This window comes from Tetranychus urticae, chromosome 3 (genome assembly GCF_039701765.1).
Source record: "Tetranychus urticae isolate SD_2017Ah chromosome 3, NJAU_TeUrti_SD_1.0, whole genome shotgun sequence".
Lineage (NCBI taxonomy): Eukaryota > Metazoa > Arthropoda > Arachnida > Trombidiformes > Tetranychidae > Tetranychus > Tetranychus urticae.
The window spans coordinates 5,619,477-5,645,153 of NC_142960.1; the positions used below are offsets into that span (position 1 = coordinate 5,619,477).

Sequence of the window (25,677 nt, forward strand, 5' to 3'; positions counted from 1 at the left end):
GTCTCATTCATTCGACAAATATTTTCATAATAATATACAATATTGACTAATCATTCAGAACTAAAGATTAGCTTTCAATTTCAAATGTTGCCAACAAGTTTGGTGTTCAGCAAGTGTCTCCACCTGTAATTCAATTTCTGGACCTCTATTAAGACCGTTTTCATTGTTTAAAATCTTGTTTCGACTAATTAGTATTCCTCTTGATTCTCCTACAAATCCAATGAAATTTGTTAGTTTATTAACCATTTTGAGTTTAGATAATCGTGAAATTAAAATAGTGTAAAGTGATTGTTGCATTAAAAGTCGATTTTTTATTGTTATTAACAAGTTTACTTGTGAAGAGTTTATGAGCTAACATTGTCATTGTTACTAACATTGTAAACATTTGTCTTTGTTTGTTTATTGAAATCATCACCACAATTGAATGATAATACAGAGCTTAAATACATAAACAAGGTGAAATTTATAAGGGAAACAAAAGGGGAACTAAAAATTGATGAACATGAATTATTTGATGTTATAATTTTGAATAATTTTACGACATTAGGTGATAGTTTATGATTTGGATAATGATCATGATTATGATGATGGTGATGGTGATGAAAGAGGATCAAATAGTAGCGTTGCTTTAGGGAGGAGATTGAGGATGATACTCGGAATGAAATTGTATTCAAAGAGAGTAAATTGGCAGCAAAGTTTGCCAATCAAATCAATAATTATTTATAATCTATATATTATTTGAAAGGATGATCACCTAATAAATCACAATCAAAATGGGAGACAAACAAATGAGAAACAAATAAGTTAAAACACAAAACAGCAAGGTTGATGATTGAATCCTTTTCCAGACAGCTTTAACAAGTGGAAATGGTTTTCACAAAAGCAAGTGCTTGGCAAGTATATGATTGCCAATTTTACATTGTTTATCGTGTTGATTGTGATTATTATTTAGATTTGTTGTGACCATGCCAAGTTAACCACCAAAAAATTATTCCTCCATATCAAGGTGATTTACTATGGAATTGTAAACTTGCTCGAATATCTGGAACTTTTAACATTGACAAATCTTGAATATTATCATAAATATCTGGATAGTACATGGTTTTTACATGATTTTGTAGATCATTTTTCGTTTCTTCAACTTCTCGTTTCTGTTTAGCTCGTCGATTTTGGAACCATGTAATCACTTGAGGACCAGTTAGACCCAATCGAGAGGCTAAATCATCACGATCAGCTGGAGAGAGATACCTTTGCTGGATAAATTTCCTTTCCAATTCAAAGATTTGAGTGTTGGTAAATGCAGTTCGAGATTTTCGCTTTTTCTTTGGAGGCGGACGATTGGAAAAGATATTTAAATGATCGCTGGATCCATCTATAATTAAGAGCAAGAAAAATGAAAAAATTGATTAATAAAATTGTTAGAGATTAGAAAAGATCAAATGTGTGAAAAAAAGTTAATCTAATCATTCGGTTATTATTTTTGTTCTGTTGGTTTTCAAGATGATTGTAATAAACAATTGATTGTAAATAGAGAGCATCAATCACTCTTCATTTACGCCCTGCAACAGAAAATTATTCAGATGATCTCAACTATCATGGTAAAACGCCTTTGTTGAGGCTATACAATCAACCTAGGCGTAGTACCTATAAGTAACCAAAGACTGGGCTACTATTAAAATAGAAATTTCTGTCAGAGGAATGAAAAGTATACCGATTGGCGAGGAAATTGGTTGAATAGTGAATTTCATGGCTTTCACGAAAAGTTATGATTCACATAATAAAAGGATAATCTGTTCAAGATGTTCACGTCAGTATAGAATAGAAGACAACCTGAACAATTGATACACCATTAAAGCTATTTATCGGTTGATTGAGACTCAAGAATCTTGTAATTTGAGTTTTCAGGCTCAAAAATGCCATCAAAAATGAGCCAAATTTGACAATCAAGATGAACCTCTAAATCTGACAACACTTATTATTGCTCCGGAAAGGTATGTGTTGAAGAAATGAAATCATTAAATGGTTACCAGATGAAGTGTCAAAACTGAATGGTAAGCAATTAGTGTCAAACACGTTAAATTGAGTTTACAATTGGTATAAACTTTGATATAGGGACAAGGGGAGGAAAAAGCAAACTTGGCCGACAAAGTTTACACATTTCTGTAACCAAACTAAGTGTTATAATAATACAAATTAATAACCATGTTAAGTAACTTGTTTTAGGCATTAAATCAAGTGACACTCTGTATTTTATGGGAATAGGAAAAGAAGAAAGAAAGAGAATTATGGTGATGATGAAGAATCATGGTTATAGTGATGATAGTGTAAGTTGAACATGAAAATGTCAACTTCCGTGGATATATATTAGACGATTTGTAGAGGAAAAGTTGAAGAGTAAAGAAGGAGAAAGTGAAATGATGATGATGAAGAAAAACTTAATAATGAGTCGGCTTGTTGACAAATGAAGATAATTAGAAGCTAGATTATGTTCTGTTTTTGTTGGTGTTGATGTCAAAAAAAGGATGAGACAAAGTTTTGAGAGAGAGAGAGAAAGAGAAAGAAACTGTAAAGGAAATGACTGTAAACCAAATCAAGAGTTTCGCTTGAAGAGTAATAATAATGTTGAAACTGACAAAATAACATAAAAGTCAAAGGAAAGTTACAGTCGAAAGGTAAAAGTTTACAGTGTGACCATCAAGTTATTTACTTTAAGCCGAAAAGGAGAAACTGTCAGGAAAATATAGAAAGACATTGAGTAGGCAAACAAACGTACACGAATACAATAATAAACATTGATTGGTGCGTATACACATTGATTTAGTTTCTTTGACATGTTTGTTTGAATCACCAATTATAAAAATTAACGATGAAAAGCCATTGATAATGGATCCAACATTCAACCATATTTGATGTAATTTAAGCACATTAACGGCACAAAGAAGCTTAGCACAAGTTACAAAAAAAGACAACTGTGATTATTAATAGACATCTGATGATCATGAAGATGAACACAAAGGTAGACAGATACTTAATGTTGAATAGTTTATCAATTAGTAAATCATTAAGTGTATTTACATTAAAATTGTTATTTATAATGTAAATTCATTAATTTATCACAAAAGGCAATCAAAATGTCGGCTGACATTAGCAATGGATGACAAAAGAAACAAAAGCCTTATTAAAGAGTCGATAGATGTCAGTGTTTGATAAAGGTTGAACAACATTAATTTAAGGTAAACAGAAAATTGAATTTCAATAAACAATTCAATTGTAATTGTAATTGTAAAGTCTGCTGTATTTATCCGTTGAATCTTCTATCCTTGGATACTGTCAACAATGAAATGTTAAAATAAGGCTGCTTCACCGTAACTGATTGATAATAAGAAATTATTGCTGAAAATTATTTCCATTCAATTTTCATTTCATCTTTCACCAATTCATTTTACCTGTTTTCCTCTCCACCTCAACAGTTAAACATACGAGTAACCATATAACATCATCAAAATTTAATCAGACAAACCGTGAATAAAAATAAGTGATCCAATTTAAGCAGAACCAGACTGAATGTTTCCCTGCCAGAGGTCAAAACAAAGGTGAAAAAGACTGGAAAAAGACCAACAATAATCGGAATAATAATCATCTCAACAGTGATTTACACTTGAAGGTAAACCATTGTTATTGTATCATTGAATAAATAATAATATTAGTACGCAAAGAAAAAACAAATGTCAAGTTTTAATTCGTTTAAATTTAACCATATTAAGCTAAACGTATTGTGTGTGTACCTTGCATGTAATGATAATGGTTTACCATGCAACTTACTCAATCAAAAGTGATCAATTTAACCGCACCCAATTAGACCATATTTAGTTTGATTTTACCATTAATTTACAGCTTCAACTTTCAGTTGACTAGACGATTAGACTCAAGATGAAAACAATAAACTGATTAAATTTAGATTGATTGTTGACGTGATTGCAAAAGCTAACAGGTTAACCATTTTTCAATGGTTGACCAAACAGTAAATATTAAATTGCAAAGTAAAAGAATCAAAAAATGTATCAATAACCGAATGTAATTGAATCGGTAAATTACGCAAATGAAAATGGTTAACATTGAAAATGAGAAAACAATTTCATTGAAACATTTACTCATTAGCAATTGATAATCTCATCACTGATGAGGATAACATTGATTAATGATTATCACAATCAGTGGAAAAAAAGTGAAGAGAAAAATAGATTGCAATCAAGAAGGAAAAAAATGATCCAAGAATGGTAAGGATTGAATACAAAAATGGTGATGAATCAAGAGGCGGAGGAATGATTGAGGAAGGAGGATGAAATGGAGGATAAAAGATGCTTCACAGAATTTTCCATCTTCCTTTTCATCATTTTTTTCTGGCCTTCTTCTTGTTCATCATCATCTTTGCTTCCCTCTTTTGCCAGCCTCTTTATCCTGCATTTCCTGGGTATCTCTTCCTATAATAGTTCAATGGTTCTGAGTCTGTCTCGTTGGATATCAAATCAATTCACTTGAATTCATCATTAGCATTTTCAATTGTTCATCTATCTAGACCATAATTAATCTAAAATTTGAGGGTAAAAGAAAGAAACAAGTTAGATTAATATTGTCTACTGTTAACACCAATTGATCAAGGCAGAGGAAAGGCAAAGGTTAAATTGTTATTCAACTGGAATCACTGAATAATAACTAATAATGTAGAGCCCAAAAAATTGTTTAGCTTCTTCCATTTGGCACAGTTGATTAACTTGATTCTTTACTTTGCTTTTTCCTCTTCCAATCAATTAGTTAGTTAAAATGTTCAACTGCAATAAAGAAAGAAATAAATACAATTATTAGTATGATTAATATGATTAGGCTGTTAAATGGTCAACATGATTGATTGTTGAAACGGTTAATTGATAAAAAATGAATTTGCTTTTGATAACAATATTGATTGTATGAAATGTTTTGGAAGCATGAAAATGTTCAATTGTTGAACAATTTTATGATTTTTTTGGGTTCAACATTTTTCTTGTTGTGTGATAATTTTGATGACACACACAAAAAAAATGGTTAACACCGTAAACATCAAGTTATTTCAAGTTCAACACAATACGATGCAGCAATTGACTTTACTGCCCACTAATCCGGTTACACTAATTGTGATCACAAAAGGTTTTACAATCAATGGCAATCTAATGAATCAAATAAACAAGAGAAAATGAAATGTTGAAAAAAAGGTTAAAGATGAAGGGAAACAAATATGAGGATAAATAGAGAGTCGAAGCGGTATTGAGATAAATTGTTTAAAGTCTATTTGTCAACAGGAATGTGTTCAATGATGGTGATGATGATGAAGGACAGAAAATACTTGAGCTTCATTGAATTGGACAGAGAAGAGGAGAAATGGTGAGAGAAGATGAACAAATGAAAGAAACAATTGAATAATAAATAGACTGAAGACGAGAAATTCAGAGAATATGAAAAGCGTAAAAAAGACGCAAATCAATGTAGATCCAGAGTTAGCTTTTTTTATCTAGCAAAAGAATCAATTTTAGGCTTTGCTGGGTTGAAGGTTTAAAGTGGCATGAAATAAGTGTGATAACAAAAGAGTTGATGAAGGATCAAAATGAATTGCTCAGGAAGATGATGATGATCGAGAAGGTTGAAAAAAAAACACATTCCCTGACTTTTATAGGAGTGAAAAGGTATAAGGTTGCAACAAGAAGATATCTGAATGATTATCATAATGGTAGATAATCTGACATTCAAGTTAACAGTCAATTGGATGGAAAGTGAATGATGATCCAAGTGAGATCATGAAAGGTGGATGAACAAGAGTTTCTCCATGAGAATAATCATCATCAGGATGATGGTTAAAGTTGAGGATTATGTTTGAAATTGACAGAGGAAAATGTAATAACATTGAGATCAACAATTCAAGTTGTAAATGTTGATTGAAACTTTGATTACCTTTTTGGAAAAGATTTTTCTTCTTTACTTTTTTTCTCATTCTTCGTCTTCTTCTTCTTCTCACCAAGTTTGATATAAAAATCATCCTTTTCATCCTAAGTATATCATGTTTCATGTTTGGATTTAGCCTTTTTCAATGGGAAGAACACAAAAATGGCATTTTGTGTTCATTTATCAGAGAAATGAGAAATGAAAGAATCTGATAATAAAGTGAAAGAAATGATAATAATGATGATGATACCGCAAAAATAGCTTTTTGTCATCATCATCATCAGTTTAAGTGACATAATAGAGATGATGATGGATGAAATTAATGTTCAACACAATTATTAGATAAATAACAAACAGGTAAAGTGTACAATTAAATGTAAACAGTACAATGTAACAAATAAAAGGTGAAAAATAAACCTTTTTTTGCTGCGCTTTCAAGGGACAGTAAAAAAGGTTTACACAGAGAAATGGTGAAAAAATGAAAGTGTAAATGATACTTGGATAAATAATCATCATTATCATTATCATTACAATTATTATTGTTGTTAGTTTAGTCGGTGTTTAATGAGAAGAGTAAAATGGCTTAACTGTATTGTAATGGGATGAAGAGTAACAAGAATGGTGAAGAAGAGCAAGAATACAAGGAAAGGAGAAGAAAAAAACGAAACAATTTATTTCTTTTATTTTCATTATATTATTGGCTGTGAGCATTTTAATTTTGCGCCAAATTAACCTGAACCATCAACAATTTATACATCAATCTAAATACCTTAGGCTTGACTAAACATCAACAACAATTTTCTCGTTTTTTTTCTTCATACTTTTCCACTTGATTCTTGCTCTTCACCATTGAATGCAACCATTTTACAGCTCCTTATTGTTCAATCTCAGGCTTCATCTTTTTTTTGTTGTTGTTCACACTTTTCTCAATTTATTTTGAGAATGAAAAGCCTAAGCAGGAGGAAAAAAATGAACATTCAGAAGCTAAAGCTTTTGTACTAATTAATTACAATGGGTAAATTGTAATTAATTTTGGGTTTACTCTATTTTACAATTGTACCATTGGAAAGATAAATGGAAACGGTGTTAATTGTAAAATAAGACTCAATCAATGTTGAGGTTTCCTCTTGTTTTTGGCTGCTCTTTTTTTGCTTCTCTCAAAACAATTTAATTCAACTCTACCCATTACCAGCATCTTAATTAAATGCAAACATTTCAACGAGTTAATGGAAAAGTTGAAATTTGAATCAGTCTAGTTGATTAACGTTTATAATTAACATTATTGGTTCATCAATGTAAAACTAATGTTGCAGGTAATCATGGATGGTATTGGTTAAATTGAACAAAAGTTGACTTTTAACAATCAATTGTTGGTTAAATTGTTGAGTGAGGAAAACAAAACAACAGCAAAGCAAATTGGTTCACTTTTCGCGTTTCACCTTCTCGTTAATCGATTTAACATTACACAAATCATTCAAGTGATTATGATCATCATGATAATGATAATAATGATGATTAATTCACCCAACCATGATTTGCATCTGCGTCTGTTGATCCAAGTTAAGCCCAAAATTTTACTTTTCAGGAAACATCATTTTTCATAAACTATTCATATGAACATGGAACAAAAAAAAGAGAAAGAAGAAAAAGACGGTTAGAGAAAAAAAAATGTATCATAATAGAGTTTATGTGTGACAGATAAAATTACCTTCAGTTAGGAGTCAGGATTATCGTTGAGATTGATGATCATTCACTTTACAACCTGATAGTTGATGATTGAGCTCATTTTTCTTGAACACAAAATGTTCAATAATTTACCTATACTTAATGATATTAACTGGGAAAGAGTTAAAAAAGGTTTAATAGACAATAATAATGTTATTATGATAAACCAGAAGAGGTTCACATAGGCATGTAAACTGTTGTACAACATCAACATTGGTCTAATCATTTAACAATAATTGTCGGAAAAAACTGGCAATAACACTGAAAGTTAATAGGAAAGTATAATTGTTGTAAGTTGCTGTAGCTGTTGTTGTTGATGTTGATGATGATTATTATTATAATGATGATGAGGAATAGTAATAATTAACATAACGATAATGGAAATGATAATAATAATAGCAATAGTAATGATGATGATGGTGATAATAATAAGAATAGCAATTGAATAAAAAAGGATGAGAAAAGTTTCAGGGTTAGTTGACTGATGATCCTTGAAAGAATCATGAATTAACACGCCCTGAATCAAAGCTCAATAAAATGTTGATTGTTGATGTTGTGTTGATCTGTCTCTCAATGTAACTTTTGGCTTTCATTTGATAAAATGCGAAAAAAAGTTGAACACTGTGTGGTCTTATTGTAACAACGATTTCCCTTTGAAATGTAGCCTTGTTTTGTTTTTTCTGGCCAGATATGAAAATATTATCATTCCTATCATTATCATCTTTTTTCATTAGCTTTATCGTTATCACCATCATCATCTGTTTAGGTTGAGTTTAAGTAGCAACAGCAACAGCAACTTTAACAGTACCATCTGTAAACAAGAAGAAACAAAATTGAAAGGTTAGATTAAAGGTTAGATTAAAGGTTAAATAGATCAATTGTATTGAAATGATTAATATTGACGTTTGATGGTGATGATGATTGGTAAGGCGAAATCATTATATTAATGTAAGTATGTGATAAAAAAGGCAGAAAATTGTAATAACTCGAAAAAGGTTAGCATTAAAACAAAGCGTGTAAACCAATGAACATCATCTCATCAACAGTCAACTACACAGAGCATGGAAATCAATGATAATAATGGTAGAGAGTGTTAATAGTAATAATACAGGACCAAATTGATTGTTAATGGTTAACATTTGTAATCACCTTGACTTTTTTTTTGCACATCTAAAGATCTGAAGAGTAAATGGAAAGGTCTATACAAGGTGGAAATGGAAAGGTAGAAAAAAAGAGAGAAAAAATGAAAACACTGAATGAGTAAATAAAATGAATCTAATCAATTAAATGAAAGCTTCTTGGTTAGAGGGAAAAAAAAGTTGAAGCTAATCAAAGTTTGCCTTTTTTCACACAATCAAACCTCTTCATGATCAACATAATAAGAGAATGAGTGAATGAATGATAACAAAGCGAAAGAAGATGATTCTGGGTGAAAATTGTGATTTCTTTGAATCATGTGATTACCTACCACACAGAATTATGGAATTCAGGGAATGTTATTAATAAATAATTGTACGGAGTGAAAAGTCGCAACATTAACTAAACTATCCATAGACGTGATAGAAAGGTCTCTTTTTTCAGGTAACTTTCTATCAAATTTATCATCATCATCACCATTTTCATCATTCTTTTCATCATTCTGCGTGAATGAGACACTATATCCGTAAAGGTAAATTTTGATGATTACAGTATAGCATTACCGGTTTACAATGGTATGAATGGCTAGAGAAAGATGATAGTGAAAGAAGACTGGAGTGGATGAAGAAGAAAAAACTAGTTGAGTGAATGAGTATTTTGCTAACTTTCTTGCCATGAATGAAAAAAAATCTTTGGTTGTAAGTGTGAGTGAGATCAAGTGTCGGCTTTTTGCTTTGAGGTTAAATTAAAAAGCGTATCCGAGAGAGTAAGTTACCAATAAAGTGCTAGAATCACTTGGCTAAGGTAAGAAGATGTGATGAGGGCATTGTTGATGGTGATGATGATGATGATATTACTAGAGAAAAAGAGATAAATATTCATAAATTAATATTGATAGACTTTTAGGTATGCTAATTGTTGAGTTAAATTGTAATGTTAAAATTTGAGTTTTCTTCCTACGCAGTTGAGATGGCTGGTTGAACGATCAAGAAACGGTTTCGACTTGGTAATAATTGAATGAGCTGATTAAGTTGTAAAACACTTTAACACAATTTTGAGATCAAATTTTTTATAACAGATTAACTATTAACACAAATTATCAATAGGCTAGTTGAAACAATTTAACTTTTGGATAAAGGCTTTTTAAATAATCAAGATAATGATTAACAGGAAAGGTTAGTTAAATTGTTACGAGAATTAATCAAATGTAAGTAGTGACTTAAAAGGCAGATTAAGATTGTTTATGTGAATGGAAGGTTAAGTTAGTGAGAGGTTTTGCGTGATTTTGGGGTAAAATATGTGTTCACAGTTTAGAGACACGCCACAGATGAGAAGAGAGAGAAGAGAGAGAAAGAGAAGATGAAATTAGCCGAGATGTTAATATTGTTAATAGAGATATGAATATTAGGTGACCTGACCTCACGTTAAATTTACCTTAACGTATCTTTTTCACGAATCTCAATTTTGTTTTATGAAAATTGAGATTCCAACCTACATGTAACACATAGAGTGCCTTGTACACTAATGGACTATTAATGTCTACATTTATTAGTGTAAGGGATGTGATTACATGATAAGGTAAGTTTCAAGGGAAAAAAAGGTTAGTTGCACACACAAAAAAAAGAAGAAGAAACTAAGAAAAAATGAATTCAGGTAAATTGCCATAGGCTGTAGCAAAGGGCACCCTGAAGTCAGTTTAATCTCTTGCTTTCATTTTTTTTATTGCTGGTTTTTGCTTTGTTTAAAGTGTTATTTTGTTTCTCCTTGTAAACTGCTAATTACTCTTCCTTCTTGTTAACCAACCTTCTTTTCACAACTTTAGCTGATCAAGATCATTTAAGATTATGATGATCTTGATGAGGTTTTGTTTACTACCTTCTCCATCTTAGCCATCTCCTACGGCCTCAATCTTGTTTTATCGCCTCTTTCATCAAACCAGAATAAAATAATCAAGTAAATTGTATTTTTACAAGTAATTTGAAGCAAATTTGATTTGAGATAAAATTTTATATTCTTGTGTACACCAGCTATAGCAACTTTTACCAAGGAAACCGGTTAACTATTTCTTTTTTGGGACTTGATTACATTACACTTAAATAAGGCCACCTCCCTGTACATTTCGTGTTCAACCTCTAAATATCTGAAACAAAAAGGAACACAAAAACATCAAAGAAAACATCTAAATAGTTGTTAATTGAACTCGGCTTTTTGTCTCGGCGCCCATCACGAGAACAATAATGAAAGGTGAAAAAAGAAATGAATATACCTTGTATTGAAAAAAAGAAGGTAAAAATGAAAATTTACTCTCATTGAGTTAATTGTAAAAGACCATCCATCAAATAAACAAAATTGAACAAGATAATAATCGAACAGTTGGTAATCAATGATGATCAAGATTGAAACGATGAGAAAAGATAGTAAACAATTAAAATAAAAACACTTAAAAATTGCGAGTAAAAAAATATCTATTAATTTATAACACTTGTTGGTTAACAAAAACAATTAGTCATTTCAGTTTGATTAATTGATAATCGTTAATCGATCCAGTTATGCAATAGTCGATAATATCGAAGACCGAACAACTGATTGGATTCAAATTTTTTTCTCTCTTATGGTTCAGTTTAACTTGTTAATTCATCTTTTTAAATGTGATCAAGTTTAATTAATTATTTTCTCTTTGTAAATTTTAATTGATGCCCTCAGGTTGACAAGGCTATATTATTTGATTTATGTTGAATAATGCTGTTAAAATTGTTATCTTCAATTACAATCCGTTGTATAATTAATTGTAATAACTTTTGGTGATTATTTTTACGTTCTTAACTTGTGTTGCTTTGTTTTTTGTGTTTTTTACAGAACAGTCAAAATCACTGTTTATTTTGCATTTTTTGCTGCTCTTTTTGGTTCCATGTTTTGTGATAATTATCATGAGAAAGTCAATCTTCTGATTTTGCTGATAAAAGGAGACAAAACTAAAAGGCGAAAACTGAAGCAAGATGAAAAGTGATTTATGTATTTTATAACCAAATGTGACGTTAATTACAGTTTATTACAAAAGACAAAACAATTTGAAACACTTTTGGAAAACAATGGATGGGGATAAAGATTACAAGCATTTGTAACCAACATACAGTTGAAAAGTGGATCCAACCAAAAGGGGGCAAACAAAAGGTTATCAAAACAAAAAGCATAATTAATGAGTAAATTGAATTGTTGAATGGAAATTTGTCAACAAAGTCATCAACATGATGCTAAATCATTCAAGTTTTCAAAAGAGAAGAAGAACAAGCCAAGAAGGAAAGAATCATTAAGAGTTGAACATTGCCTTATAAAGGAGGAATTGACAAATTACCAAAACTTAATCCTTATAAATGAGCTAAAAGTTACCCCCCGAAGATGCTGGAAAGGTGGTGAAAATAATTTTAATGATGGTGATTATGATGATGATAATGGTTTTGGAGGTGATGAGCAAGGTAAAGATGGACTTGAATTGGAATGAAAAAAAAGGAAAGACAACAAAAAATGAAACCCAAACCAAAGAGAGCAATGATTATGGAAGGGAAAGGAGGAAAGAGGCTAAGAAGAAGCAAAGAAAAAATGAAAACGCAATAAAAAGACGGAAATAGAAAGCAAATTGAATAGGAGAAGCAACAAATGGTGTTTACATTCAATTGGATTCTGTGTACATGTAAGATGATAACAGTCATTCTTCATCTTTTCTCTACCTTCTTTACTAATTCATATTCTCTCTCTTTTACAGAAGTAACAAAAGTTTTCACCTTTTAATTCTCTATGTGTCCTCATCATGGTTCGCTGATTTTCCAAATTGATTTTAATTGGAGAAAAGATGGATTATTTGTTCTCTCTCTCTCTCTCTCTCTCTCTCTCTCATATTCCCCCCACTCTCTCTGTGTATCTCTTGTTTAATTTCTGTCACTCTCTGACTCTTTCTCTCTCACGGCTACTTGAATCTTTCCATTCCTTTTCTGATTGTTTAAAGCCCCAGGGGCAAACCCGTCACCGTCTCTTCATAGGCTACCCTGTGTTACCTGAATCATTCTCTTTCTTTTCTCTGTCTATCTCTTCTCTTTCCTTTCTCTATTCTCCTCCTCCGCCTCCGCCTCCTCTTTTTACAACTGATTATATAGGACCTTGCAAGTTAACTTTCATTGAGAGGGAGGTTATTATTACTACTCATCATCATCATTTCATTCTCCATTTCTTTATTCTTTTTTCCCTCTCTTTACCTCTTCTCTTTTTTTTAATTGTCATAATAACTGGTGAACCAGGTAACAACCAGAGAACCAGAAGTTTTTTGACTCTCCTTTCTCTTCACCACTCTACCTCTCTCTCCTCTTTAACCTTACTGTCCTCGACAAGTTAAAAGGTATCATGTATTACATGTATTATAACAACTCTGTATATAGTTCAAGATAAATAGTATTCAGGTTATATTAATAGAATTATATGCTTTCCATTTCTCTTTTTCCCTCCCCAGTCATTTACCATTTCCATTTTTAATTGTCTGGGTTTTACTTAATTGTTAGTCAACGTTATACTCTCTGTCACCCTCTTTATTTCCTTCTGTCTCTCCCTTGTTTTGCAATTACGTTAACTACAAGTACTATCAATTGTAATAATCAACGAGTCAAATTACATACTCATCTTGTTCAACTCTTTACCAACTCTTCTAATATACTTTTGTTTCTTTTTTTTCTTCTTGCAGATCCAATTGATCACGCCAATATCAACACTGTTTCAGGTCTTCTAGGAGAAAGCAAAAGAAAGATTCACTTGGCTTAATTTCATGATAAATGTACATTTTAACCATTCATTGAAACAAGGCACATAACAACATTAATTTACACTCACACATATCTAAACACAGTTTAAATGTACAATTTACCTTCACGCGAATATAGAGCTTGATTCCTTTCTCTCTTCCCTCTCAAAGTATCTAAAGCTGCAAAAAAATACTAATGACAAACAATTTACATTCATTATCCTTTAAATCGTTTATCATCATTGACATCAAAGGAAACCTTAGTCTCTCTAATTATATTTATCTAGATAAACGTAAAATAATTGGATCAAATTAATCAAATAATCAGTAAACATGAACACTTAAAAAGATTCAGTCAACACACGAAGATATTTCATTTACATTCTCAAGCAGACAATGAAATTACAATTATTTTACCTGACAAAACAATGAAAAAGACAATCAGACAGACAAGCAATTAAACTAGAGTGAACAATTGAATGTGTGAAATTAATTAATAATTAATCAGCTTGTAATAGTAAACATCATTTTACAAGTGATACATTTGATTTGTTTTAATAAGAAACAAATCATTAGCCGTTAATAGATTTAATCATCAGCCAATATTTATCCACAGTAAATAGTTATTTATGATAATGATAATGAGAGTAATAATGTTGTTATAAATACAATTTACTGATTAATTAACAAACTATTTAAGCTAAAATAGTGAAATACTTTTTTTCACATCTTGCCAATTTTTTGACTTTTTTTTCATCACTTTACTCTTATTTCTGTAATCATTATTCATATTGTATTTTATGTTATATGCATCAATATTAATGATAATTAACAAGTTTTGTCTTACTGAATGTTAAATCTCATCAAATGTTTATTAATTAATGAAACATTACCTAAACCTGGTAAAGGTTTGTTACTTAAAGAAAGCCATTTATATATTTCTAATTGTGATGATGTTACCTTAGAAACAAGGTAAAAGTGATTAATTTAATGTGAAACACGAAATAAATTATTAATAATAAAAAATGTTAAATCGTGCAAATCAATTGATGAAGAGATCATTATATAATTATAATCAGAATCATTACTCTACTATTAACATGTTAATCAATGTAGAGGAAGGAATGGCAAAAGGTAAGGTTAAGAAAAAAGGTAAGACAATGTTGATTGTATAATAATTTGGATAACCTAAAGTTAATCTATTACTATTATGATTAACGATCAAATTAAACAGGGAAGCTGGTAAATTGTAAAAGTTAATCTTCACCAACAGTTTACTTCAATCTTGACTCCAATTAAACTGTTAACCATTTTTTGATGGGCATAAAGGAAGCACACTCACAACAGCAACATTGGTTATGTGATTAAATTAAAGGTTCATCTTGTTGATTAAATTATCTTGATGGAAACAATCGAGAGTTGAAGCCAAGGAATTGTACAGTAAGAAAACAAAAACTGGTTAACTACAGGTTAGTTTACAGGTTAATTGTTGTTCCTTTAGGGGGTAAAAATATATTGTTGAATGGAAGCCTTTCATATTTATATGTATTGATTAAGCCATCAGACCAGGTCAATAATCGGCTTCTCATCATGTTAAAGGGAATACACAATATCACCTTGGTTTTCATGGTTGATCAGCATTGCAGAGGTGATAGTTGTTGTTTTTCATGTTGATAATGTTGTTGTTGTTGTTATTGTTAACTGTTAACTGTTAACAATCAAAAACAAGTTGCGTGACATGTTTTACTACTTTTTGTTTTATCCAATCTCCAATGTTCAACCTTTAAAATTTTAACTCATTTTAAAATACTTACTCTCTCAAGACCTCTAATAGTCTCATTAGAAGGTTTAATTAGTAGATTAGTTTACTCTAAATTCACGTTTGCAACTTGTTTCTGATTAATTTGTTTGGTTTAACAGTTTAACATCCAATCCTAAACCAAGAATCAAAAATCTAAACCCAAAATTGTAACTTGACAGACTGTAAAGGTGTGTATGTAATGCATTACAAGTTGAGTGTACATTAACCAACAAATTAATGGAGATTGGGTATTTAACTATTAATTATTGAACACAATTTGATGAGTTGAAAGATAAATAATTATCATAAAAATGAACAGTTAATGAAAGTCAATCATTTAAACAAGTCAACAAAAGAAACAAAAGCGTCATTAAGACCAGATTAACCAAAAATTAATAATGGTTGCTTAGCATAAAAAAGAAGCGCGCAAAATGAAAATTGACCCTCACATTGTCTTCTTACACAAAGGTTAACCAATTTCAAGCTGAATGTTAATTAAATCTCAACATTTGATAAATTCAAGTTTGAATTAATCTATATCAACTCTAATTCAACAACAATCTGGTAATTTGATGAAGCAGCTTTTTGTGATTTAACAGACTGTCAGTGTTTCATTGTTACCCATTTTTGGTTTTATATTTCAAGTTATTTTTACAATTTCTAACCTTTTTTGCGGTTACTTTGGTTATTTCACAATTGTTAATGATACGGTTAACCTTAAAATCAGTGTAATTAAAATTAGATTTGATTAATTCAAGTGTTGACTTTGATAATTGATTGTTTTGCTCTATTGTAATGAAAGCATGTTAAGACAGTAATACATTGCCAAGAAAGGTTCAATTGAAATGTAATACGGCAAGGAAATGATTAACTGACATTGTTATTGCCTGATATTGTATCAACAGGACAGACAAAAAAAAGGGAAACAAGTAAATTTGTTTTCTCAACGATTCGCTGATTTAACTAAATATAAAATGTTAACCATTTAGCTAAATTTATTAGGCGTGGTTAGGCTCAACAGTTGAAACTTAAAAATAATGTTAAGTACGAGTGGAAAGGCGAAAAGATTGAACAAAGTAAACAAAAGAACCAGAATATGAATAGAAGCGAAGAAGAAGATGAAAATGTGTTCATCATCAGTCCTCATCATTATCATCTTTTACTCCCTGTCATTCAACATGAAGTCCTGTGTGTGTGTGTTAACCAATGACTGTGAACCTTTAACAGAGTGACAAAAATAAGATGCTGATGAGGATAAAGATGAAAAGAGTTGGCAACAATATTGAATAGATTTGTCAATGGGATGATAAACATTTTCACAATGTATTCATTAGACAGTGAAAAGGAGAAGCAAGAAGAAACAATCAAGATTCAGATAAATAGGGGATAATGATCAGAATGATGAGGAAAAAAATGAAAACTGTCTCTTTACTAGATTAAAGACGAGATTGCCTGATATCGTTAAACAAAATCTTGACGCAACCTAAAAATAACATTATTATTAAATTCCCATGATAACTTTGCGATCTTAACATCTTTACATTCTCATCATTATTATCCTCATCCTAGTTTTTAAACCTCCTTCAGGGATGAACCTTTGAAATTAATATCTTTATTTTGAGCTTCTGAATATTCAGTTTCGCTGAGGTGTTCAACATAAACATTGAAAGTGTCAAAATGAAAATTAAAGACATATCAAGGATAATCTGTTGAATCCCATTGAAAACAATTAAACAGGTTATGACGAGCAAAAACAATCATCAGTAAAAGTGACCCTTTACCTCAAAAGGTCAAGCAAAATCTTTTGCTTCTCGTGTTGTCCATTAGACTATACAATTGAAATAGTCACTTGATCTTGATCAACATCAAAAGTCAACTTATCCATAACTAATGAGTTGCAACTAGAAGCCTCGGAATCAATAGAAACCCAACAAGAAAGATTTCAAATTTATTATCATTATTCAGCTGAAAATGAGCAAAATTTGCTTCGAAATCAAAATCATTTTTGGTTCCAATCAAGCAACAATTTGAACCTAAAACTGACTTTGCACAGGCTGAATAATTCCTGTTATATCAGCTAATCATTGACATTAAAAGCTCATGAATTTAAGGGTTTACTTGAAACGAAATCCATGATCGACTTGAAAACAGTTGACAGAAAGTGAACAAGTAAATTGATAATTTGAATGAATATTTCATTTTGTGTTTTAAGTCAATGTTTATCAAACCCACTTGGCGACAAGAAAACAAAAGGTAAATGTCAATATTTTCAATTGAATAGGACAATGAATTTATAATGTCAAGTTGTGCTTTTTGATAATTGATGAGAATCAAATTGGCACGTAATCCATCTTAATTATCCTTTTAATCACAACCATCTGAATGTTTGTCCTTTTTCATCCTTCTTTTCACTTCCACCTCATCATTATCATGAAGCTTATTGTCACAGTTAAACTGATAATCATAATGAAATGTACAAAAGCGTTATCATTCAATTGTACAACCAACTTGCCCTTAAGGTGGCAACAACAACAAAAAAAGGTTTACAATTGTGTAAACTGGATTGAAACAAATAATTGTGACAATTGTTTACACGTTAATAAGCTATTAAAAGTGAATGAGAAGATGATGAATTATGAAAAGGTAAACCAGTTAATGATGAATTTATATTTAAACCTGAAACTGGTTCAATGAGAATCATTTTGATAATTGTAATAACTGTTTAATTGAAATGAAAACGCGAAAATTGCTTTTCTTTATCAATCCAAATATTTAGCTTTACATTTTTACACCTTTTTTCCCATTTAATTGTGTTATTCATTTCCATTGAGATTCAGTTTTCCATGTTAACAAACCTTTTATGTTTGTTACCTTTTCTTCCTGCCAATTCAATTTTTCAGATTATTCACTGAGAAGCACAAAAGGTTGAACCAATTGTTGATATTAGCTTATTAATTTAGCAAATTACATTTGAATCTGTTAATAAGCTTGAAAAATGAACAAAATTCAATTCAATTTAAACTATTAAATTAACCAACATGAGCTTTGAAAGAGTGTCTTTTACTCATTGCTTTTGTCATCAAGTTTACCCAATAAGAAACACTTTTTGCCTGTAAATGTGGTTAAATGATTAACATTCAATTGTTGCTCATCTAGATTGATTAACAGTAACAAGTTAAGAGGTAATCAATCACTGAACCGAAAAGTGAAACACTGTTGTTTCTTCGATTGGAAGGATTTAAAGATTGTTTACAAACGCTATGCTAGTCTCTACTTTCTTTGTGCCATTGAACCAGAAGACAATGAGCTGCTTACCCTGGAGTTGATTCACCGCTATGTTGAGTTGTTGGACAAGTACTTTGGCTCGGTTTGTGAACTGGACATAATATTCAATTTTGAAAAGGCTTATTTCATTCTGAATGAGTTTGTATTGGGTGGTGAAGTACAAGAAACTAGTAAAAAATCTGTCCTCAAAGCTGTTGCTAGTCAAGATGTTATCGCTGAAGAAGAAACCTCATCTCATGGTTTCTTCGAGGAACATGGACTAGGCTGATCCATTTTATGATTAGACACGACTCACTTTTCTTAAAGAATCCTGAAGACAATGAAAATTTTTGCTCATATCAATCAGAAAATATGCATCTTAATTAAGTATTAAGATGAAAAATGAAATGAAAAAAATCAGAGAAAGCAATCTTTGTCAAATTTTTCAAGTTTTGATATTTAACCTTATTTTCAATGGGATTTTTCACCAACTAGCTGTTTTATTTTCAAGTTTTGCTTCATTTTGTCCTCTTGATGGTTCACTCAATGAAGACATAGTTGAATAATGTTTGACCAATTGACTTCAAATTTCATATTTAGCTTGTTTTAGGCTGCTGGCTCGATACCTGAAAAAATGGTGCCGCTAAGTCTAGACATTCTGTCTAAAATTGCATTTGAACTATTAAATATGAATGTGTCAATTTTTAGTTGCACTACCTTACTTAATTGATTGTGTAAAATAGTCAAGATTGCTTTCATTCCACAATCTATTGTAACTCAAAGCTATAATATAAGAAATAATGAATTCTCTGTTATTAACTTGAACTTCAATGATTTACTTAAAGATTGTTTGACCAGTGACTTTTTGAAATAATTCCAGTTACTCTTCTCCTCTTCTCCATTTATCCAAATCTGAATACATAATATGAATTGCTTGAGCAGAACCGAAAGAGTTAGATTTGAATAGATACAAAGTTCAACGTGTGGACGATACATAATAGATTATATTTAACTACACATATTTACACTAAAAATATTTTAAACAAAATTCTAATCCCATCTGTAATGAGCATATGCCTTGTTGGTTTCCGCAAGTTTGTGGAGATCATATTTTTGTTTGATAGCTTTACCTTCGCCGTTAAAGGCAAAAATGAATTCTCTAACTAGAGCTGGAACATGAATCGCTCTCCATGGTTTGGGATGATCATGAGCTGCTCGATTTCATTCCAAATATTCCGATGTTTTATCTAACACTGGAAAGGGAACTGAATATTTAACACTACCCTTCGATATATATTTAGTAATGACTGGTTTAACATTGGTAATGGCTTTTTTCATTAAAACAAGAGGATCCAATTCGGATCACGTTAACATCATGGTAACAAGTTAAGAGGCAATCAATCAATTATTTTGCAAAAGAAAAATCAATATTCATGATAATCAGGAAAAAGTGAGAAAATTGTTGAACACCAACAGAACAAAGTAACAACCTTTTTTGGTGATAATTTGTGAATCACATTTGACTCGAGTTTCAAAGGTTGAGATATTTTTTGGTTCGAAGTGACTTTTGAATGTTTAAAGGTTCGACTTACCCATTGACTTGTCTCCATTGATTCGATCAAAGGCTTTATTGGTCAGTTCGTAGAGACATTCTAGAGGTGAGTTTTGAGGAAGTAAATTTGAATTGGCCGGTGAATCGGGTCCACCAGTTGTTGCATCACTAGATTCTGAACGTTCCGATTGTGAATCATCGTCAGCAGATCGAGGTCGTATATTGGATGGTGTTAATCCGTGTTTACCTGAATGAACATTATGATGATGGTGGTGGTGATGATGGATGGGTGAGGGTGTTGTTGGTGCATGTTGATGGTGAACTTTTGAATGGTGAAGTTGCTTGGATTGAGGTTGAGGGTAAAGGTGATGGTGGTGAAGATGATCTCTGGAACCAGAGAGTAAACCATTTGAAAATCCATTGGAACGAAAGGCTGAAGCAACAGCAGCCATTGTTGACCCTGTTGTGGTTGTCATTGATGCTGAAGGGGCCAGTGATGTCGGTGGCGGTGGTGTTGTTATCAGTATACTTGGTGAGTTGCTTGGCCATAAAGAGGTTAAATTGTTGCTTGTTGGTTTCATTGGCGTTGATCCGGTTGAACAGATTAATGAGGTTGACGATGCAGGTCTAGTGTCCCAGGGACGGACAATGTTTCCCCGTCCATTGGATGAGTTTACGTGTTGACGAGCCACACTTTTTATTTGGTTAATTATGTTATCTACAGAATCTTTAGACTCACTCGATGAACTTGAACAATTTAACGTTTCCTCTTCACCAGTTTTACCCTTAAAGTCAAGTATATCTTCAATTAGGAATGATTTTGATCCTTTACTTGAACCAGTTGTTGAAGGTTCAACTTTAACGGAAACCTTTCTCATTGCAATCCGTCTAGTCAACGGTTCCCTCGGCTTTTCATTAATGTCACCTAATTCATTTGTTGTGCTTGTATTGCAAGTGTTTGTGTTGGCGGCTGGTGAACCATTTGTTACCGATGAACTTGTTTCACTTGACACGTCCAAGTTTGGTGACTGAGATGCTGTTCTTTGGATTACAACTGAGCTTTCACTAAGTGAAGGTGATGATTGTCTAGGTGGGCTTGTTGGTGTCGGTGAGGTACACGGTTTGGTTGATTTGGTTCGCTGCTCTAAACACTCAGTTTCTCTGACTCTTTTCTGTGGTGGCAATCTGTATCCTTCATCGGCCTCTTCTTCCTCATCATTATCCTCATCTTCATTCTCTTCCGTTGAATCGTCGTCCGTTAGGTAACCATTGGTTTTACCCTCGTCATTACACAAAACCATTTTGGTTTACTCAATTCAATGAAACAAAAACAAACAAACAAACAAACAAAACTAGAAATGAAAATTTACTACACTTTTAAATAGAGATGTTGCTTCAATCAACACTAATCACCTTGATTGTTGATTAATCATGTTTACGCGTAAATTGATAGCAATTGAAAGCACACAAAATGTAATTCTTGAAAGGTTGAAAAAAGGTTTGACAAGTTTACTGTTGGACTACGAAAGGTACTATGATAAGCCGAACCAGAACAACAACAGCTCTTTTCATCTTCTTTACCTTCTCAGAAACTTGTCTCTCTCTTTTCAGTTACTTTTCTTTCTCTCTTTTCTTCTTCTCTTACATTTTTCATCTTCTTCTCTTCCATTCCCTTTACAGGGTGTTAAAAAAGGCCTTTGGATGCGCAAAGATTAACATTTATCTTGAAACCTTTTCGCCACCTTTCCTCACCATTTGCGCAAACCCTCAACATTTCCCTGCCTTATGGGTGGAGAGTAATGGGATGAAACGACGTAGAAGAAGATGAGAATGGAAATGATGAAAATGATGATAACGATGATGAAGAGCATGAAATAATGATGATGATTGGTATAGAAAAAGTATTTCAATTGCGAATTTCAAGTCTTTCTCTTGGACATTATTCTTTCATTCATTTTACACTATTCTTATGACTGGTTTGACTTGCTAATTAACTCATTAACTACCGTCTTTTCTGCCAAATTAGCGCGTTAAAAGTGCAGGTGTTGCGATATATCAGTAAACTCGATAAAAAATCGATATTTGGGTCTCGATATTTTCACATTTCCTATGATATATCGATAAATATTTGAAAAATTGGTTGCAATTCTCGGTAAAAATGTTTATCGTTATTTTTATTATTTGTTACATTCATTTTAATTTGAACTAATAGTTGATTTGATACTTTTAACTCGCTAAATAACCTGTTCGGTCATATAACAAAACTTATTCACAACTGACCATAATTAACTCTTATTTTATTCAAGTTTGTCATTGATTGCATTTTATTTTATCAATATATGAATATTCGTATAAAATCGATACCAAAGTAAACGATATCATTTTTATCGATATCATGTAAACACTCACCTAATCATAAGTCTGTCGATTCATTAAAGACTAACGATTAGCGATTTCATTTCATCAAGATGACATCCAGATGACCTGACCTGGGTCAAGTCTTTCTCTCTACTTTCCTTTGAAACATTGATTAAATACCCAAATTAGTCGATGTAGTCAGTTAGTCGATAAAGTTACAATCAAATCTAACAAATTGTCCCATCCATGACTCGAACCATAATAACCCTTTACATCTCCCTTAACCACTGCGCCACCGCAATTGCTGAAATGATGTAACTTTATTTTATTACATAAAAAATGGTTCAACTTTAAACCCAAAAATCCACCACCAAATTTACTGAAAAAGGATACTTTGTCCGTTGCTATGGAAGGTTGGCCCTATCGATTGCGCTAAGTCACATCAAAATCCCTCAGGTACAGTTAAGGAGCTTCCCATGTTAGCTAAAATTATGGAGATTGATCCATTGAAATTGAAAAAAATCCTGGAGATATTTTGATTTGTCATTCTATCAATATTTTAAATAATTTGCTATTGAAATTGTTCAACCCAAGCACATGTTTTAGCTATTCAACACACATTATCCTAAAGAGTAAAGTAACTCTTTGCATTATCCTCAATTGTTTGGTCATTTAAACCAAATGCTGTTAGAAATGGCTGACAAATTGACTCGACCCGTCCTGTTGTATTTCTCATTTTTGTTGCTCGTGTTAATTACGTTAACTTTAGTGGCTCTTTATCTGATTATTTCCACTTCTTTTCAGATACAAGGTATACGTTCCAGTATTGCCCAGATTCCTGGAAAAAATGAAACTACAACAAAAATTGATTCTATGGCAGATTCTTATCAATCATACGGTGATATTATTGCATCTAATTTTTCTCAAAGAGAGCCTACATTTGATAAGTTACATGATGATCTGTTTGAATTGATGAAGGAAATAAATGAAAAATTTTATCCTTCGTCTGATTTGCTGAAGACAACTGAAGCTTATTTCAAGAAAAACTTTACCATTGTGTATGCTCCTGCAAATGAAGTTAAAGATTTTTGCGATAAAGCTTCTAAAGGATCTAATGAATTGGAAACTCAAATTGCAGCTTTGATTGATAATTTAAAGTTCACAACATTTTTGGACGTAATAAATATGAAATTACAAGAAATTTTATTACCAACCAATATGACATTCCTAACTGGTCTTCATTTCCAATTGAATAGCTTTCTTAAATATCGAAACGCTAAGCAAATCCATGGAGGAGATTATCTAACTAAAAGCTCTAATTTAGAAACTGATTATTTTCCCGAAACTGATTTTACAAAAATCAAACTTACCTCTTATGCAACTGTGAATGGGTCATTTTTAGTTGACCCACCAGGAACTCCAGGCTTCGGTAATTCTCTTGTCAGCACACAAGTGACAGCTAATACTTCGTTCACTCATAATCTAAGTGCTTTCATTGTTTATGCTCAGGAAATTATTCCCCTCAATTGACTGGCAATTTGGTTCCTATGAACCATATGTTAAATCAAATATCAATTGTGAAAGAACCAAGGAAACATTAGGTTCTTAGCTAAAATTATTGAGATTGATTTATTGAAATTCAAAACAATCCTGGAGATATTTTGATTCGCCATTGTTAAGATTGGAAATTACAAAATATATTAGATAAATTGCCATTGAAATTGTTCAATCTTTGAGTCATAAGCTCAGTATCAGATGATATTTCAACTGTGGAAGGATTTAAAGATTGTTTACAAACGCTATGCTAGTCTCTACTTTCTTTGTGCCATTGAACCAGAAGACAATGAGCTGCTTACCCTGGAGTTGATTCACCGCTATGTTGAGTTGTTGGACAAGTACTTTGGTTCGGTTTGTGTATCGACTTACGACTAACATCGGAACATCGATCTTAATGATCTAAGTGGAAACCGATAGAGTTGGATAGGCATTGAAAGATAACAATGTTATTGAAAACATTTGCTTAATCAAACATATTTATTAAAATTTAACACAATTAATAATCGCAAAAAAGACAAATAATTAAAGAATTGTAACAATTCTACCAACAATAACAATTAGATAATGGTTATGATGATGATCAGAATAAACATTCAGAATAATTATCATTCTTTTCACTTACATCATTATCATGAAGTTTATTGTCGCAGTTAAACTGATAATCATAATGAAATGTACAAAAGCGTTATCATTCAATTGTACAACCAACTTGCCCTTAAGGTGGCAACAACAACAAAAAGGTTTACAATTGTGTAAACTGGATTGAAACAAATAATTGTGACAATTGTTTACACGTTAATAAGCTATTAAAGGTGAATGAGAAGATGATGAATTATGAAAAAGGTAAACCAGTTAATGATGAATTTATATTTAAACCTGAAACTGGTTCAATGAGAATCATTTTGATAATTGTAATAACTGTTTAATTGAAATGAAAATGATTAACATTCAATTGTTGTTCATCAAGGTTGATTAACAGTAACAAGTTAAGAGGCAATCAATCAATTATTTTGCAAAAGAAAATCAATATTCATGATAATCAGGAAAAAGTGAGAAAATTGTTGAACACCAACAGAACAAAGTAACAGTTCGAAGCGACTTTTGAATGTTTTAAAGATTCGACTTACCCATTGACTTGTCTCCATTGATTCGATCAAAGGCTTTATTGGTCAGTTCGTAGAGACATTCTAGAGGTGAGTTTTGAGGAAGTAAATTTGAGTTGGCCGGTGAATTGGGTCCACCAGTTGTTGCATCACTAGATTCTGATTGTGAATCATCGTCAGCAGATCGAGGTTGTATATGATAGTTGGATTGGAACTGAGCGTAAAGATGATGAAGATGAAGATGATCTCTGGAGCCAGAGAGTAAACCATTTGAAAATCCATTTGAACTAAAGGCTGAAGTTATTGTTGACCCTGTTGTGGTTGTCATCATCTTTTGTTTCCCAAATTCATGTGATAAAATGTTGGCAATGGAAAATTTCAAACTATTGATTGGATTGGCGGTTGAAACCATGTTTGGTGATGAACC

At 31.6% G+C, this 25,677-nt stretch overlaps 1 protein-coding gene, 3 long non-coding RNA genes and 1 pseudogene across 13 annotated transcripts; 2 read left to right on the forward strand and 3 right to left on the reverse strand.

Annotated features, from left to right (window-relative positions):
* Positions 1–288: 288 nt before the first annotated feature.
* Positions 289–25,677, reverse strand: LOC107371691 (uncharacterized). The gene is made up of 3 exons (XM_089269306.1): positions 25,275–25,677; positions 20,273–21,541; positions 289–1,372 (listed from the first exon to the last, which is right to left on the reverse strand). Exons 1-3 carry the CDS (start codon positions 25,660–25,662, stop codon positions 1,002–1,004), a joined length of 2,028 nt encoding a protein of 675 aa, XP_089125432.1. The 5' UTR covers positions 25,663–25,677; the 3' UTR covers positions 289–1,001.
* Positions 3,202–13,974, forward strand: LOC149093241 (uncharacterized). Of its 5 annotated transcripts, XR_016200248.1 has the most exons (4): positions 3,202–3,664; positions 11,689–12,520; positions 12,593–13,465; positions 13,559–13,974. It is a non-coding gene; the product is annotated as an uncharacterized LOC149093241 (long non-coding RNA). The 5 variants fall into 5 exon arrangements; XR_016200247.1 differs by lacking the exon at positions 13,559–13,974 and having other exon boundaries at positions 3,205–3,664; positions 12,593–13,506; XR_016200246.1 differs by lacking the exon at positions 3,202–3,664 and having other exon boundaries at positions 11,431–12,520.
* On the reverse strand, positions 7,813–11,391 carry LOC149093242 (uncharacterized). Of its 6 annotated transcripts, none has more exons than XR_016200252.1 (4): positions 11,099–11,391; positions 10,708–10,972; positions 9,396–9,688; positions 7,813–8,506 (listed from the first exon to the last, which is right to left on the reverse strand). It is a non-coding gene; the product is annotated as an uncharacterized LOC149093242 (long non-coding RNA). The 6 variants fall into 6 exon arrangements; XR_016200254.1 differs by having other exon boundaries at positions 9,498–9,688; positions 11,099–11,366; XR_016200253.1 differs by having other exon boundaries at positions 9,608–9,688; positions 11,099–11,357.
* On the reverse strand, positions 14,463–15,802 carry LOC149093243 (uncharacterized). Its single transcript, XR_016200256.1, has 2 exons — positions 15,430–15,802; positions 14,463–15,323 (listed from the first exon to the last, which is right to left on the reverse strand). It is a non-coding gene; the product is annotated as an uncharacterized LOC149093243 (long non-coding RNA).
* Positions 17,632–19,048, forward strand: LOC149093244 (AP-1 complex subunit sigma-1A pseudogene; annotated as a pseudogene).

What these genes read in the sequence shown, in the direction of transcription:
- LOC107371691 (XM_089269306.1), bottom strand. Translation starts at nt 25,662, where the DNA reads ATGGTTTCAACCGCCAATCCAATCAATAGTTTGAAATTTTCCATTGCC. An exon ending in CAATGGAGACAAGTCAATGG is followed by an intron (nt 21,542 to 25,274) that starts GTAAGTCGAATC and finishes ATTGAATTGAGT; the next exon opens with AAACCAAAATGGTTTTGTGT. An exon ending in CAATGGAGACAAGTCAATGG is followed by an intron (nt 1,373 to 20,272) that starts GTAAGTCGAACC and finishes TCTTAATTATAG; the next exon opens with ATGGATCCAGCGATCATTTA.